The sequence below is a fragment of the Lepidochelys kempii genome, chromosome 1 (assembly GCF_965140265.1).
Source record: "Lepidochelys kempii isolate rLepKem1 chromosome 1, rLepKem1.hap2, whole genome shotgun sequence".
Lineage (NCBI taxonomy): Eukaryota > Metazoa > Chordata > Testudines > Cheloniidae > Lepidochelys > Lepidochelys kempii.
The window spans coordinates 121,471,472-121,490,038 of record NC_133256.1 but is presented as its reverse complement, the minus strand read 5'-3'; the positions used below and the strand labels follow the sequence as shown (position 1 = coordinate 121,490,038).

The 18,567-nt window shown below is 41.8% G+C and overlaps 1 protein-coding gene across 1 annotated transcript in view; it reads left to right on the top strand.

The window, feature by feature from the left end:
* The window catches only part of OCA2 (OCA2 melanosomal transmembrane protein), a 283,538-nt gene that overhangs the window by 179,247 nt on the left and 85,724 nt on the right, over window positions 1–18,567 (top strand). The window contains exons 18-20 of the mRNA XM_073327707.1: window positions 3,042–3,169; window positions 13,900–13,959; window positions 14,546–14,650. Coding sequence (XP_073183808.1) covers window positions 3,042–3,169; window positions 13,900–13,959; window positions 14,546–14,650 — 293 coding nt within the window. The remainder of the gene's footprint in view (window positions 1–3,041; window positions 3,170–13,899; window positions 13,960–14,545; window positions 14,651–18,567) is intronic.

Below are 18,567 nucleotides of genomic sequence, written 5' to 3'. Positions count from 1 at the left end.
TGTTTCTCCTTGATGAAACCCCCCGCCCCTTGGTTCACTCTACTTCCCTGTAAGCTAACCACCCTCCCCTCCTCCCTTTGATCACCGCTTGCAGAGGCAATAAAGTCATTGTTGCTTCACATTCATGCATTCTTTATTCATTCATCACACAAATAGGGGGATGACCACCAAGGTAGCCCAGGAGGGGTGGTGGAGGAGGGAAGGAAAATGCCACACAGCACTTTAAAAGTTTACAACTTTAAAATTTATTGAATGCCAGCCTTCTTTTTTTTGGGCAATCCTCTGTGGCGGAGTGGCTGGTTGGCCAGTGGCCCCCCTCTGCATTCTTGGGCGTCTGGGTGTCGAGGTTATGGAACTTGGGGAAGAGAGCGGTTGGTTACACAGGGCTGTAGTGGCAGTCTGTGCTCCAGCTGCCTTTGCTGCAGCTCAACCATACACTGGAGCATACTGGTTTGGTCCTCCGGCAGCCTCAGCATTGAATCCTGCCTCCTCTCATCACGCTGCCGCCACATTTGAGCTTCAGCCCTGTCTTCAGCCTGCCACTTACTCTCTTCAGCCCGCCACCTCTCCTCCCGGTCATTTTGTGCTTTCCTGCACTCTGACATTATTTGCCTCCATGCATTCGTCTGTGCTCTGTCAGTGTGGGAGGACAGCATGAGCTTGGAGAACATTTCATCTCGAGTGCATTTTTTTTTCTTTCTAAGCTTCACTAGCCTCTGGGAAGGAGAAGATCCTGTGATCATTGAAACACATGCAGCTGGTGGAGAAAAAAAAAGGGACAGCGCTATTTAAAAAGACACATTTTATAAAACAGTGGCTACACTCTTTCAGGGTAAACCTTGCTGTTAACATTACATACATAGCACATATGCTTTCGTTACAAGGTCGCATTTTGCATCCCCCCACCGCGTGGCTACCCCCTCAACCCTCCCCCCTCCCTGTGGCTAACAGCGGGGAACATTTCTGTTTAGCCACAGGCAAACAGCCCAGCAGGAATGGGCTCCTCTGAGTGTCCCCTGAAGAAAAGCACTCTATTTCAACCAGGTGACCATGAATGATATCTCACTCTCCTGAGGATAACACAGAGAGATAAAGAACAGATGTTGTTTGAACGCCAGCAAACATACACTGCAATGCTTTGTTGTACAATGATTCCCGAGTACTTGTTACTGGCCTGGAGTGGTAAAGTGTCCTACCATGAAGGACGCAATAAGGCTGCCCTCCCCAGAAACCTTTTGCAAAGGCTTTGGGAGTACATCCAGGAGAGCCCCGAATGCCAGGGCAAAGTAATCCTTTCACATGCTTGCTTTTAAACCATGTATAGTATTTTAAAAGGTACACTCACCGGAGGTCCCTTCTCCGCCTGCCGGGTCCAGGAAGCAGCCTTGGGTAGGTTTGGGGGGTACTAGGTCCAGTGTGAGAAACAGTTCCTGGCTGTCGGGAAAACCGGTTTCTCCGCTTGCTTGCTGTGAGCTGTCTACAACCTCATCATCATCTTCTTCGTCCCCAAAACCTGCTTCCGTATTGCCTCCATCTCCATTGAAGGAGTCAAACAACACGGCTGGGGTAGTGGTAGCTGAACCCCCTAAAATGGCATGCAGCTCATCATAGAAGTGGCATGTTTGGGGCTCTGACCCGGAGCGGCCGTTCGCCTCTCTGGTTTTCTGGTAGGCTTGCCTCAGCTCCTTCAGTTTCACGTGGCACTGCTTCGGGTCCCCGTTATGGCCTCTGTCCTTCATGCCCTGGGAGATTTTGACAAAGGTTTTGGCATTTTGAAAACTGGAACGGAGTTCTGATAGCACAGATTCCTCTCCCCATACAGCGATCAGATCCCGTAGCTCCCGTTCAGTCCATGCTGGAGCTCTTTTGCGCTTCTGGGACTCCATCATGGTCACCTCTGCTGATGAGCTCTGCATGGTCACCTGCAGCTTGCCACACTGGCCAAACAGGAAATGAGATTCAAAAGTTCGCGGTTCTTTTCCTGTCTACCTGGCCAGTACATCTGAGTCGAGAGTGCTGTCCAGAGCGGTCACAATGGAGCACTCTGGGATAGCTCCCGGAGGCCAATACCGTTGAATTGTGTCCACAGAACCCCAAATTCGAGCCGGCAAGGCCGATTTAAGAGCTAATCCACTTGTCAGCGGTGGAGTAAGGAAATCGATTTTAAGAGCCCTTTAAGTCGAAATAAAGGGCTTCATCGTGTGGACGGGTGCAGGTTTACATCGATTTAATGCTGCTAAATTTGACCTAAAGTCCTAGTGTAGACCAGGGCTTAGTCATGACGGTCCCGAGATATTAGAGATACAAGGTGGGTGAGGTAATCTCTTTTACTGGAATAACTTCTGTTGGTGGGAGAGCTTGAAAGTTTGTCTCTCTCACCAACAGAAGTTGGTCCAGTAAAAGAGATTACCTAACCCACCTTGTCTAACTGTATTAACAACATATACATACAGTATATATGTAAATGTGGGTACATGCATACTCTGTGTATACATAGTTTATCACTGTTTTTAAGAGAGAACCCCCTATTCTGGAATAGCCTTCCATTTCCTCAGTTTATCCTCTAGCCAAAATGTCCTGGAAGTTCTATATGGTAGCCACCAGTGTACTCTCTGAGGAGGACTAGACAGAGAACGCCTTTCAGTGCCTTTCCTAATCAGATGGAATTTTATTTGTGAAGCAAACTCAGTGGAATTTTCAGCAGCACAAGATGCTTCCTCTTGCTAAATCCTGAACATACTTACTGATTCCTCAGCACTCCCAGGCATTGCTGGCCCCAACAGCATAAGATTGTTAATCAAATGTGGATTGCCTCCTACGTTTGTAGAGGGTTTCTATTTCTACATAAAACTAGAACATATACTTGTAAAAGAGATTTGTAAAATTTCCTTGCTGCACAGTCAGCACAAAAAAATAGGTCAGAAAATGTTTAAATGAAAAATGTGTTACTGTCTATTTTATGTCCTTAGTGAAATAAATGTGCATCTTAGACAAATCTAGAAAATGTAACAAATACTCCCTGTTCTCTTTATTTAATACAGGGTGGATTGCAATGTTGGGAGCTATTTGGCTACTAGTGTTAGCTGACATCCATGATTTTGAGATGATACTAAACAGAGTGGAATGGGCAACACTTCTTTTCTTTGCAGCACTGTTTGTTCTAATGGAGGTAAGAAGAATTAAGACAAAAATGCACTTATTCCCCTTTATTTTTAACCTGTGATTTCTATAATACGGACAGTTAGAATTGCAAGAAGCACTTGAATAGCGGGGGCAAGCATTATCCTGAATAGAGACCTCATACAAGAAGGGCGTGAAAGTTCTGTAATATTTCTCTTAATAGTTTAGTCATAATAATAGAGAACAGAATTATGGAATGGGGAGAACTGCTCTGGAGTGAAGTCTTACTTTCATTGTAACCTGGATGTTGTCCTCTTCCCCTTCTCTAATTTCCAATAAAGAGAGGTTTAGTTTCAAACTTGGCATGTGAACAAACAATTATTTTTTAACCAAGTTTGAAGTTATTTAGAGAAGCCATAGAAAAAACAGGAGTTAATCGTAGTTCAAAAATACCTCACTTTTCCCCATATCCTGGCTACAAAATGGCTCGTCTGAGAGGATTCAATTGTGGTTTGTTTGAAAGCTGTTTGTGCGATCTAGCACATGAGACCAAATTTCAAATACTGAAAATCATGGTTAAAACCCTGAGTGCAAGTGATCCTTGAATAGTTTAATACATTGTTGTACATTCAATTTCTGAATGGCTGGTTGATTCAATCCTATTTGAATCCCATTTGATTCACTATTTCAGAATGTGATGTGAAATTTTTGTTTTGGTTTGGCACAAATGTTTGGAGAAGGGGTGATCTTCGTATGAATACCCGCATTCACATGCAAACAAGGTGATTTGTACATGCACAAGAATGCTTGTTATTCACTAGTCGTCATTCTGTTTTAAAAGTTTCAATCATCCAATCATGGTGCAGAAATAAGGCCATGATATGACTTAGATGAACAGTAATACACCGTGAATAGTCAAAATGAGCAGTTTATAAACAACTCATAATTTGAAATTTGTTTGCTTAGTCAAATAACTATAAATAGCAAATAGATGTGTATATCTCAATTTATTTATGAACAATTCATCAACAGAAAAATGGGCTAAATTTGCAGCTGATATTTGTCATGAATAATTCAGCTAGTTTTGTTTAATACACCAAATAAGGAGTTCAGAACCTAGAAAACTCCTGAAAGATTATTGGAGGCTCTGATCATCGGAAAGGTTGCAATCAGCTTTATGGAGTTCACCACACCACTCGTTCATCTATTGTGACCTAGTGGTCCCATTCACATACACGCTCACACATGCAGTTTCCAATGCTATCTATTCTGAAATGTGTCAGGCAGATTTGGGAATCCCTACTGAAGTCACCTTGGTTTTATGGTGCTAGTATTTTATGTAAGTCACATTCTCTGAGTTACTGTTTTAGCTTGAGTTTAGATGTTTTTATTTGAGTACAGTGTGGCTATAATGTAATGTAGTAAACCATGTTGAAAGCAGTTTTACTATTTACTGAAATCTTGATTCCTATTGATATAATTGGAAGAATGGTTAACTAAACAATATTTCTTCAGGCTCTCTGGAGCCATACTATCATTAACTCATGAGACAAACTGGGACAGATGAAATGCTCATTGGAAAAGTGGCATCCACATTTAAACTCTTCCCGTTACAAAAATTGGGGAGACAGCTCTGTTGCTGTTACCTAAATGCTGAGACGTTTATTTTTGAAATGGGTACAGCGTATTATTGGAGTGTAGGAGTGTAGGCTTGCATAGCTGCCCCTCACTGTCAATCTCTGAGGGTGGCCACGCCTCTTCACTGTCACACACCTGGAATGGCAATCTGTATTAGGGGAAATTAGCTGTCTCTAGGACTCAAACCCTCAGACAGGGTAGAGCAGTGAACAGTTCAGGGGCCTAGGTCCTCGGGCAGGGCAGAGCACCAAGTACAGTGTAGGGGGCTCCAGCAAAGGGTGAGCACCCCAGCAAGTGCCATCCCAAAGGAGGGGTACCGGGGGGGATGCAGGCCCACCCAACTCCACTGCATCCCAGCCTAGGGCCCTAACAGCGGCAGAGTAGTCTGCCACTGGGTCAGTGTGGATCCTGACCACAACATGCTGACCTAATCTCTAGCAGCGCTGCTGCCAGACTGGGGTCGGCTGCCCCTGGGACACTTCCTATACTCCCCCTCAGGTGTACCTTCCAAGGGTCGTCTGCCGTCTCCCCAGGGTACACTGTGAGTGGCAGTCCCAGCAACTCCTCAGCATCTAGTGTGTCTGGCCATATGGGTAACTCGGGGCCTTCCTCGGGACAGCAGAAGTATTCAGTGGGCTCCTGCATCTGCAGTGGGGAGAATGTGTGTCGTGTTTAGATGCTGCTTGTAATTATTAGAACTGGGAGCACTGGCTGTTGGGAGTCGGAAAGCACAGGAGACAGGAAGGAGTGGGAAGTTGAGGAGGCTGAGTGAGAGCTACAGAGGGTGCAGCAGCAGCTTGGTAGGGAGGTTTCCACTTTAAAAATAAAGTCCTGTTGAAGTTTGTTAGTACCTTGCCTGGTTGTTACAACATTTTGGCGATGAGGATGGATCTTCTGCCTCTGAACCCACCTGCATCCTTTCTGCAAAGCCCAGGTGAGCCTCCAATTGCTTTTGCTGCCTGGATCCATATGTTTGAGACTTATCTGCTTGCAGTCAGTGCTACAGAGATTTCTGAAATAAGAAAGTGTGCTCTGCTAATCCACTGCCTAGGAGCAGAAGGGCAGTGTATATTTTACACTTTTCCCCTTGCAGATGATAAATATGAGACTGCACTCACTGCATTAAAGAACTTTTTTGTGCCAAAAGTGAACGTAGTAGTTAATCGCTACAGATTTCACCAGCGTGAGCAGAAAACAGGGGAGACTATAATGCAGTATATTGCTTCTCTGAGGAGTCTGATTGTAACTTGTGACTTTGGGAATATGGCAGATGAGATGATTAAAGACCAGCTTATTGAGAAAACAACTATGCTTCGTGTAAGACAATGCTTACTTCTTGAATTACAACTTACACTAGAAAAAGCAATAACCATTGCTACTTAGATTGAGTCAGCTACAGCTGAAGGCAAAATAATGAGCATGGATAAGGAGGCACAGTCCAGCTGTGACTCCTTTGCAGAAAAGTTTACTATCACTGCAGACAAACGATTCCAAGAGAAAAATTAATGAAAAACCACCGAATCAACAAATTCAAAATACACTAAAAGCTTGCTTTCGCCGTGGATCCCCACAACACCTTGCAAGCTACACAGGATGCCTGGCAAAAGTAATTCAGTGCAATCATTACAAAAAGATTGGGCATTTTGCTAAAGTATGTCACAGCAGCCAGTTCAATCAACAGGTGTATGCAGTTACAATACCAGATGTTACTGTTGTGAGCGTGGACAAAATCACTACTGCACATATTCCAGAACAAATAAAGTGCACTGTAAACATTTCTGCCATACCCTCAGGCAAATAACACTCTATTCAGCTAATGTTGGACACTGGCTCAGCAGTATCTATACTACCTGATTCCATCTATTTGCATTACTTTAAAGATGTGCCTCTTACTGAACCCAAACTTAACTTGGTGTGCTTTTTGAAAAACCATATTCCAGTACATGGCTGCCTGCCAGCAATAGTTACTTTTGGTGATTGCTGTGTAACTGCAGAATTCTACATTGTCCACAAAGGCACTCCTATCCTTGGCAGAGATTTATTGGCTGCTTTAAATCTCAGGGTAGTTAATGGACGAATTGATCTTCCTCAGCAAAGCACTCTTACGGTACACACACCAGTTTCAGCTGGGACCCAACACTAGGTTGAGGAGAAACTCGGCTGTGCTTATGGGTTTCTACATAAAGTTAAAATGCGGAATAATGTGATGCCTGTATGACAGAAGTTACAGCACTTACCATTTTCAGTCAGGGAAGCTGTTTCAGAGGAACTTAGAAAACTTGTTCAAAAGGACATTATTGAGGAGATTGACTCCTCGGAATGGGTTTCACTTATAGTAATGATGCAGAAGAAGGGTGGAGGCATTCGCCTTTGTGTGGACTTAAGGGAGCCAAATAAAGCTATTGTGATTGACAGCCATCTTATTCCTCACACAGAAGAAGTATTTGCAGAACTCCATGGAGCAAAGATGTTTTCTACTCTTGATTTGCAGAGCGCATATTATCCGCTTATGTTGCATGTAGATAGCAGAGACCTCACAGCACTTATTACATGAGGGATTCCATTTTAAACGTATTCCATACCATCTCGCATTTGCTCCAAGTGCTTTCCAAAAAATGATGTAATTGATTCTGAAGAATCACCAGTGCTATCTGTATGATATTATCATGTTTGGAAATACTTCTGAGGAGCATGACAGTAACCTGCAGTCTGTACTAAACTGCATCAGCAAAGCAGGCCTCAAGCTCAATATTTTGCTAAATTTATGCAAATTTAGAAACACTGAACTCTCCTTTCTGGGGCATACAATTTTGCAGGCTGGACTAAAACCTGATTCAGATCATATTCTGGCAATTTCAAATGTTCCTCCTCCAACAGATTTGCAAACCTTACGTTCCTTCTTGGGTCTTACCTCCTGGTATGCAAAATTCATTCCCAATTATGTTTCTGTCATTGAACCGTTACGAGAATTACTACGGAGAAGTTCAACCTTAGTGTAGACAACAGATGCACAAGCTAGTTTTGAAACAGTGAAAGACTTGATTGTACATGGTCCAGTACTTGCACTATTTAGTCCTGCATTGCCCACAGTTGTAACTACTGATGCTTCTGATTATGGACTTGGGGCTGTCCTCACACAACTTCATGAGGACAACACAGAGAGGACTGTTGCATTTGCTTCAAGGACACTAAGTAATGCTGAGAGAAAATATTCTACAGTCGAAAAAGAAGCACTTGCTTGTGTCTAGGCTACTGAAAAATGGAGAACTTACCTGTGGGGCCGTGCGTTCAAGTTGTGCACAGACCACAGCCCTTTGACGATGTTGCTCACCACGAAAGGCCTGGGAAGAGCAGGATATCGTATTGCTAGATGGTCTGCAAGACTACTCTCTTTCAGTTATGAACTGGAATGTAAGCCTGGAAACCAAAATGTGGTCGCTGATTGCCTTTCTCGCCTGCCTTTGCCTTCACCACGTGGTCCACTGGAGGATGAGGATGTAGTGGTTGTGCTTATTACAAGCACTCTTACTGCAGTTACAAGAGAACAATTTCAAGCTGCTTGTTCAGCATGTCCAATTCAACAAAAACTATGGGAATTTCTGACAAAGAGATGGCCCAGTAACCATAAAAACCTTGACCCAGTTTTGCTCCCTTATTTTAGAGTTTGGGATGAACTTTCTTTGCTTGATGGCTGTGTGGTACAAGGTACATGCTGGCTACTTGTGCCAGAAGAATTACAGTCAAAACTCATACACCTGGCACACGATACTCATCAAGGAATTGTCAGAACCAAACAATGACTACATGATCTGTATTGGTGGCCAGGGATGGACTCTCAAACTGAAGCACTCATAAAATCCGGTGTCACTTGCCAAATGCATGATAAGACAGCAGTGACATGTACCCCTCCATTACAGCCTGTTCCTCTTCCTGAATCTGCATGGGAAAAAGTGGCGATTGACATTGTAGGACCCTTTGATACTGCCGTTATGCCATCACTTTAATAGACTATTTCAGTAAATGGCCTGAGGTAGTGTTTACATCGCAAATCTCTTCTGCTACAGTAATTAAGTTCCTCTCTTCAGTTTTTAGCAGGGAAGGTAACCCCAAAGAACTGGTTTCAGATAATGGTAGTCAATTTGCTTCCCTGGAGTTTGAAACTTTTCTAGCAGAGAGGGACATTTTACACAGAAGGTCATCGCTATATTACCCTCAAGCCAATGGGGAAATCGAACGGTTTAACAGAAGTTTGAAAGAGAGTTTTCAAACAGCTAAACTGGAAGAGTGATTGTGGATAACCTTCACTACTGATTTTTTGCAAGCATACCGGGCTACACAACATGCCACAATGCAAAGATCACCCACGGAGTTACTTCATGGGAAACAGATGAATACTAGACCGAACATTGCTGGATTGTTACAGGCATGACTTGATGCCCCAACCGAGGATGATATGAGAAAAACAGTTGAACAGAACCAAGCAAAGTATAAGACTTTCACAGACAAGCGGCAGGGTGCTAGGGAACCAAAGTTTGAGTGTGCTTCCTTTGTTAGAATATGAAAACCTGGAATTTTACGAAAAGGGGACCATAAATTCACAGCTCCTCTTAAAATCATAGAGAAGAAGGGACCTTACACCTATCCACTTTCTGGTGGGTGGGTATGGAATGCTTCTTATCTTGCACCTGCCTATGAACCAAGAGGAGATTATGCCAACACCCAGTCTGCACTGGATGACTTCACTGTAGTATCAACACAACAAGACATTGCACTGGAACTGGGGCTTCAGAAATGGCCTGTCAGACCCAGACGACCACCTGTCTGGACTAGAGACTATGTTATGTAGTATCTACAGTGTTTTCAGTGTAATATTTCTGCCAACAGTATACTGTGTCTTGTTTCATATTTGCTCCTGTGGTTAGAACAATAATGTTTATTTTAATTGGGAGAGTTTCTTAAGAGAGGTGGGAATGTGGTGTTTAGATGCTGCTTGTAATGATTAGAACTGGGAGCACTGGCTGTTGGGAGTCTGAAAGGACAGGAAACAGGAAGGGGGGGGAGTTGAGGAGGCTGAATGAGAGCTACCGAGGGTGCAGCAGCAGCTTGGTAAAGAGGTTTCCACTTTAAAAATAAAGTCCTGTTGAAATTTGTTAGTACCTTGCCTGGTTGTTATGACAACGTGTCAGTCTTCTTTGGCAGCTGCCTCCCAACTGTGCTACAGGGCCCGCCTTTTATACTTTCTGTTCTTGTCCTGCCCCTCTGCTTTCGGTGTGGAGAGTGTGGCCTTCCTGGTTCTGCCAACCGGGGGGTGGCTGGCTGCCTCTCACCATCAATCTCTGCAGGCGGCCATGCCTCTTAGCTACGTGGAAGAAAAGCTCAAATGTCATTAATGTTGTTGCTACTCTGTACATTTTATTAAAAATATGAAACTTTTAATAGGACACTCAAGTAGAAACCAAATTTAGATATGTTTAAAAAAATAATACAAATGTTTAATGGTTTTGAATTTTCCGGTAAAAGAGACTTTGGTTTAGATTAAACATTCCCTTCTGGTGTTTGTGTAGTGTATGGAGGAATTTAACTGAAAGATGTAGTCATCTGTTTTCTGGGTACTGCAACGTTAAATGCAGAAGCGATTCTTCCCTCTTCCAGGGTCAGGAGTGAGGTAGCTGCCATTTTGTTTTTCATTTCAAATGCAGAACATTATATAGGAATCCCTGTGCATCCTCTCCCTCCCCCTCTTTCCCCTCGGTATTTATTCTCTTTTTCTAAAGTAAAAGTAACCTAGACTAAAAGAACAATTTTCCCCTTTGTACATGTGTAATTAATGTACAGCATAGTATTGCTCTAGATATTCTAACTCATCTTTAACACAAGGGACTTACTAGGTAGGACACGACCATTATCCTCAATTCTTTTTCAAGAGTGCCATAATATCTTGACCTTCTACCACGGATGACACCAGAGAGAGACCTAAAAACTGAAAGACGGTTCCCCTGCAATTGCTGTGTCATTCTTCCTAGTACCACACGAAAACATGGACATTAGGTTTGAGCCTAACTTCCTCTTTGGAATTTGAATGTTCAACCTCCTGGCCCAGAAGGAGACTCTGCTACCAGATGAACCGCACTAATCTCTCTGGCTCGGCTGTGTTACAGCAGGTGGAGCACTTTTTTGTAGCCTTCTGCTCTGACAGCAACTGTGCTGGACTCCCTCTTGCTCCTACTCAAAGCTACGGTGAATATTCTCCATGCTGATTCCATAGGGGAGCGGAGAGAGTACAATAAAAGGTTAGCGCTACTCAGGCCGAGGGTTCTGTTTACTTTGAGAGACTTGGTTGTTCTCTCAGGGTCATCTCAATGGTATGTGTCCTGTGCCTCTCATATCGCTGGCCTGTGGTGCCTGCTCTCTTTCCCCTGTGACCTTCATGGACTCTTTTTGTTTAATAACCCACCTGAGCAGTTGGTCCTTGACGGAAGAAGGCAGCTGGAATTTGAGGGTGTAGTAGAAAATGTGTCTGAAGAAGCTTCAAACGACTGTTCCATTTGTTGCTTAGTTTAGCACAGGGAAACGATGATAAGAGGCTAGGCTCTTCGGAGCTGCCAGCAATTTGCAGAAGCTATGAAAACGTAGGAAGTTTGTATCTGTAACAGACAGGCCATCAGCATTAGGTAACAAGATTTGTATTAATAGACCTGCTGAGCCTTGAGATGGGATCCTCAAAAGTGCACCCCAATCCCATTCTGACATATGGGACACGCTGGAGAAAGAGGTGACAAGTCAGGGGTCTACTTCATTATGCTGACTGCCCACAGTGACATAAGTTAGAGCAGCCCCATGACTGTTCTAAATCATGCTGGAACCAGGCCAGTGCAGAATCAGGGACCTATAACTGTCTCTTCAATGCCCTCCCTCCTCTTCTATGCTGAGCAGAGCTAAGCGGTGACAACTGAGCTTAGGGTCTGGGAAAAGAGGAAGGGTTTGGGGAAAGTTGAAGATAGGAATTGGCCCCTAATAAAAAAAAAATGGAAACTAAACATTCAGTGTGATGACCTGTGCACATCCCTAACCAAGATCTAGGCAGTAGAGAATGAAGTTTAGAACACTGATTTTCTTTGTTTTGAGTTATTAGTATTCTCACTTGGTGGGGTCTAAATTTCTCCTCCTCTGCCATAGAATATGTGGTTCAATAGTCTGGTCCGGACTGATGGAGTAAATAAAGAACAAGGGTTTTTAAAAATTTTTTGCTTTAACATTTACATTCAGATCTGGGGTATAACATAGCCACTTTGTGCTATGCTGCCCTCAGAATCTTGATCCAGAACTGATGGACCCTTGGAGGATAACTATAATGCAAGAGAGATGGGATTCCTCTGCTGCCATAGAACCACTGTAGAAGTTCCCACGCCACCCTCTCTACACCAATATAGTGGTATGGGCAGGGCATCCCTGGGCTGCATCTGTGATAAATGAAAGGGGGTGGGGAGTAGCTCCCTTTTATGGACACCCAGCTAGCCAGTTAGCTATAAATCCCTCTTGGTGGTAGTTCTCTACTTGCTTTACCTGTAAAGGGTTAAAAAGTCTCCCTGCATAGGTAAAAGGAAGGGACTGGGCACCTGACCAAAAGGGCCAATGGGAAGGCTAGAAATTATTAAAACTGGGGGAAAAAACCTTCCCCTTTGTCTGTCTGTGTTGTTCTCTGGAGAGAGGGGGACAGAGCAGCAATACTGTAAAAAACTTTGGGCCAAGTATGAAAAATCATCAAATCATACCTAGAAACTACTCATTTAAAACCCCAGATATGTAAGTAGAGCAGCGAGTGTCTAGGAAGATGCGATCAGGTTTATCTCTGTTTATTTCTTTATGGCTTGTGGACTCCTCTGTTCTAACTCCAAATGCTTTTGTTTTGCTTGTAACCTTTAAGCTGGACATCAAGAGAGCTATTTTGATGCTTAATCCATGTAATTGTGTTTTTTTTAAATCTAGCAAAAAGACAAAGTTCCAAATGTGTATTCTTTCTTTTTGTTTTTGATAAAATTTACCTTTTCTTAAGAACAGGATTGAATTTTTGTGTCCTAGGTTTGTGCATATGTTGTTTAATTAGCTGGTGGCAACAGCTGTTTTCCTTTGTTTGTTTGTCAGCTCTTCCCCAGAGGGGCTGGTGAAAGGGCTTGAGGGTACCCCACAGGAAGGAATTCCCAAGTGCGCCTTCCTGGGTTCTCAAAGTGGTTTTTGCACTTGGGTGGTGGCAGCATCTACCCATCCAAGGTCAGAAAAGAGCTGTAAGTTTGGGAGTTTAATACAAGCCTGGAGTGACCAGTATTAATTTTTAGAATCCTTGTGGGCCCCCAGCTTCTGCACTTGAAGTGCTAGAGTGGGGAATCAGCCTTGGCAGCATCAATACTTGGATGTGGTTTCATCCCTTGAAACTGTTAGCAGCCTGTGTAAATTAGAGCAGCCCTACACGCAACAGCCCTTGGACTGGAAAAATGCAAAGGTGAACTTCATGTAACTTTGCATCTCCATATACTACCTCCCTGACTTGCACTGGGTGTTTCTTGGCAGTAGCTGAGAATGTGACCATTAATTGGTTTTTGTTTTTTGGGTTCTGAGTCAAGCTATTTTACAGAAATTCTTTCTTTTTCATTTTTCTTTTTTTCCCCTCCCCCTCTGCCCTTTTCTTTCTTTGCTGGGAATAAGCCACAAACTTCAGCCCCTTACCTGAACTGTCCAAAGTTTGAAATAATTGCTCTAGGTTATTGGTTCATATCAAGGGTTTCTTTAGGTCTAAAATAATTTGCACTCAAGTACTCAAACAAAATGCATCCACTCCAGAAGAAGGGAAACTTTAAACCTCAGAGTGGTGCTGTTTATGGAGATGAGATGTCGGTGCCTTTAGAGAATCTGGTTGACATTTCAAATGCATCAAAATTCCACAAATCATGTGGCTCTGTTGACATTTCTATTGTTCTCAGTAGCTTGCCCAGTTGTAATGTGTATCTTACATAGGGTGAATATTGACATTTTTTTTGAGAGAGAGAAAATAACTGTGTTGGATTTGTTTTAATTCACTCTAAAATATTTTTTTCAGCTGCATATTTGCTCACATACTATTGGTTGATCTAAATTTATCTCTTTTAGGCTTTGGCTCATCTTCATTTAATAGATTATATAGGAGAACAGACAGCTTTGTTAATAAAGGTACATTTCAATGTTTATAGTTATTTCACTCCCAAGATAGAGAAATGTTTGTATTGCTTTACTAAATATACTATCTAATCATTGCATATTGAAGGATATGTGAAGGGTTGTGTTCCTGCAAGGGTGCATTTCACCCTTCAGTGTGAATGGTCTTCAATATCCATTGTGTATACCTCTCCAAAGCCAGAATATATGATCTTATCTGAATAGTAAGTCTTTTCTGTAGTTTTAATTAACTAATAAATGGTGGGGGGCGGGGAGCATATAATGTACAGAGGGAAAAAAGCTGTGTAATTATAGCTGCACAGGACATTTCTTGTATGAAACATAAGCATGATGGTTAGAAAAGTCACTTGCTGCATGCCTCCTTTCCCACATTTCTGTTGAATCAGTAGAATTAGTGTGTGAATAAATCCTTCAGTTATTTGTTTTTAAAAATTTATTTTATATTCATATCACCTTTTAAAAAATGAGTGTGTTGATGTTCTAGTGAAGAATTATGCCATTAGTAGCACATAGAAATATCAAGGCTATTACTAGAGCTGAAAAAAAATGTCGGTTGTAACTTCATTTTTCTTAATACCAGGTGGTTCCCGAGGATCAACGCCTAGCAGTTGCTATCATTTTAGTACTCTGGGTCTCTGCTCTGGCATCTTCCCTAATTGACAACATTCCATTCACAGCTACAATGGTATGTCTCTCTTCGTTAGATGTGTTTCTTCTTTCCATTATGTGCAGTGAGTCCAACTATTTGATAACAAGCTTTCTTTGTGAGACCTCAACTGTGTTACAATTGCCCCTACCTCTTAGAGGCAGTGAATATCATTACTGGGCTTATTCATCCCATTTAGGCATCTCAGTGGCAATTTGTACATACAAATATCAGATTTACAAATGCCATTATGATGATGAAGTACGAAATTAGGTGCACCATTGTACTTGCATTTTTGCCCTGGCCCTGGGCTTCTGGCCTTTTAAGCATCTGGCTCTCAAATCTTATTATTTTTGCATTAAATCCATAGTGGCACTTCATAGTAATTCATAATGACAATGAATAGTCCTTGGGCCAAGGAAAGAGTGAGAACTACTCTATAAAAACTGGTGCTTAGGGCACTAACCTAGAATTTGGAAGACCCAAGATCAAGTCCCTGCTCCAATGCCTATTTAATTATTTATATAAAAAAGGAACAGCTTCAACAGGAGAGAATCAGAGAGGCCCAATCCACTGGAAGAGGCAGTCTGCATTTGCAACCTTTAGCCCAGTAATAAGGGCATTCTCCTGCAGTGTGGAAAACTGAAGTTCAAATCCCCTCTCTGTATCAGGCAGAGAGGGGAATTGAACTTGGGTCTCCCACATGCCAGTTGAATGCTCTAATCATTGGAGCTAATCTAGTTTGGCCTAAATAGGGACAAAGAACAGGAGCCACACAAGAACAAAACAAAAATTGGATTAAGTGAATCTATGGAATTTTTCCATTGCTTAACTAATATGATTGATTCCAAATACAAAGGTCGGTGGTTGAGCTGAAATAAGAAGAGGAAGCTGAAATGTGGCTGAAGGATTGTAATCCTAAAACTCTTTTGTTCACTTCAAGCATTTAAAATTGAAGATCCAGATTTCTACCCCAAATCTACATTTAAAAAGAGATGATGTCACAGTTCATTTTAACAAAATGATGGAAAATTCAGGAAGCAAGATCACAAAAGATCGGACAGTTGAATTCAGCATTTTGTCAATGTCTTAGAACCATACGATTCTGTCCATCCAGCTCAGCAATAAAGTGTGTTTTCAACACATTCTAATAAGTTTGGTCTAAACTTTGTAATAGGTATGTGTTGTAAGAAAAAGAGCAACCACAAGAAAACTCCACAATAATTTGGTTCAGTGGTTTTCAAACTAGAGTACATGAGCTCTCAACAAGGGGCTACATAAGAAAAATTCTGTAATGGCATATTTTATTTAATGAAACTTGGCAATCTAATCATAGGTGTATTATGACCCTATCTCATATGGCAGTACACATTAGACTACATTATTTGGAAAGAGTTATGCAGCCTAAAATTTTTGAAAACCACTGTATCTGTATCTATATGTATCTAAGGGCAGATACAAAAGAGTAGGGCCTACTAGTTCAGAGAGTGGTTACTCAATTATTGTATCTCTTGTGTTTTATGTACAGAACTGTAAGCTTTTCATGCTGGACAATGTCTGGCTGTTTATGCTTGCAGAACGTATATGGTGAATCACATAGTATTGATTTGTTTCATTCCACAAAAATATTCTTGATTTTTCAATGCTCCTGTTCTCCTTAGTGTGTGTGTGTGTTGGATATACCCACAACAACCCTGCTTAAATGCTTTATTTTTTTCATTTTAAATGCTCGCTGTCTTAGCATTGTTAATTCAATAGCCAGGGAGTTTCCCCCTAAAAATGTTAGATGATATAATGGGGGTAAAAATCATGTTCCTTATTTTAATTGATTTGTTTTGTAAGCTGCATATGTTGAGCCATCTATTTATATATTTTTTTCTTTTATTACCAGGGACTAAAAAGGTAGCCATAATAAATCCTAGTTTTCATTGACTTTTAATACTATTTTCTCAATATACTGTATTAAATAATTTCTATTAACTATATTGCTGGCAAGGTGACTGAAACTTGACAATTCATTGTTAGAAACCAGACTGATTTTGACCTGGCACCTTTTAATCTCTAAAACTGACAGGAGCTCTTCATTTTCAGTGCTGAATTTTTCACAGGTACTAATGTCCTCAATGCCACTTTTATTTTTGGATCTCCCTTTGTCGTCTTCTATACCAGAGTGTTCTGTACAATCTTCAGTATTCCAGTCCACTGGTAAGACTAGACCCTAGCAATCTGCAGAGACAGACTGTCCTTAAAGAGACATCGACAGTTTTGAGAACTGCAGATACGTTTTTCCATGAATACACATTCTGAACAGTGTGTGCACTTTTCATTCCAAACAAACACTTTTCTAGTGTGTAATTCTTAGAAAAATATGTACCAAGAATGAACATGATATAAAATTAAAGTCTAAAAAAACCCAACCCCTTGAATAAAGAACATACCATTATCAAGTATGTGCAGGCCAGCTTGTGGGTAGCCTTTTGCGTGTGCACAGGAGAGATGTGACATGGTACCTTCCACCCTCCCTTCTGCCCCTATGCAGGCATTGGGCACAGACCTGTGGGGTAGCTGAAGCCACTCTTCCTAGATAGTACTGGCAGTGTTTCTAGCTTCCCAGTGGGAAGAGAGAGAGGGACTCTATCACTACCTATCAGAACTGAGCCAGCTGAGAGAGGAATGCCCATCACTCCCTTTCAAAGGGTGATTGATCTGCTGTTGCTGCAGCAGCATGAATTACCTTGAGTAGAAAAAATAATTCTGTCTGAGTGAGCTGCTGCACAGTTCTTCCTCACTGCCTCCCCTACCACATTCTCCATGGCTTAACAGCCACAATGTAATGCATTTTCTATATTTGTGCTTCAAGGAGGGCTTTCCCCGTCACCCTAGCTTTTCCTTCTGCTTGATCTTACAGTCTAATCAACATCCTACGTGTGTGACTGGTTTTTGTCATAAAAATGAATTATGTACCAATCATCATTATGTTTTTCACTGTGAGATCAAATTGAAGATTGTGTCTGTTAAGGACAGATAAAGCTCCTGCTTAAAAAAATATCTTTGGTAATTAGGCAACTTGATAAGGAAATTGTATGAAAAAATGTTATCAAATTTTTAAAATATGCCCTGTTTTGAGTATGCCCACTTTGTGATATTTTTGTTTGCAAATGATGTAAAACAAAGGATGACCAAGGAAATGGAGGGCCTGTTTTACTCAAGGAGACTAAGAGAGATTGGTTTGTTTAGCCTAGCAAAACAAAGGCTTAGTGGGGGCATGATAGCTTTCTATAAATACATCAGGGGGGTAAACGCCAGGAACTGTGAAAAGCTATTTAAGTTAAAGGACAATGTTGGCACAAGAAGAAATGGGAATGAACTGGCCATGAACAAATTCAGGGTAGAAATTAGAAGGTTTCTAACCATCAATGGAATGTGGTTCTGGAACATCCCCCTAATGGGAATAGTGGAGATGAACAACCTAACTAGTTGTAAAATGGAGCTTTGATAAGTTTGTGAATAGGGATTATATGATAGAGTTGCCTGCAATAGCATGGGACTGGACTCAGTGACCTGGTAGATCCCTTTCAATCCTTTGTTTGAGTCACATACCAAAATCAATAATTTGCTGAGTGCCCTCCATTCCAATTGCAGCAAGGGGATTTGAAGCAACCTCAAAACCTGTTGAGTCAGGTTCAGTTCTGAGGCTAGAAGGTACCAGTGTCATCATTTAGTCGGACCTTCTGTCTAACACAGGCCATACAACTTCCCCCAAAATAAGTCCTAGAACATATCTTTTAGAAAAACATCCCATCTTGAATTAAAAAGGTGTCAGTGCTGGAGACCACAACAACTTGTGACAAATTGTTCCAAAGGTGAATTACTCTCACCGTTAAAAATCTATGCCTTATTTCCAGTCTGAATTTGTCTAGCTTCAACTTGCAGCCATGGGTTATACCATTCCCTGC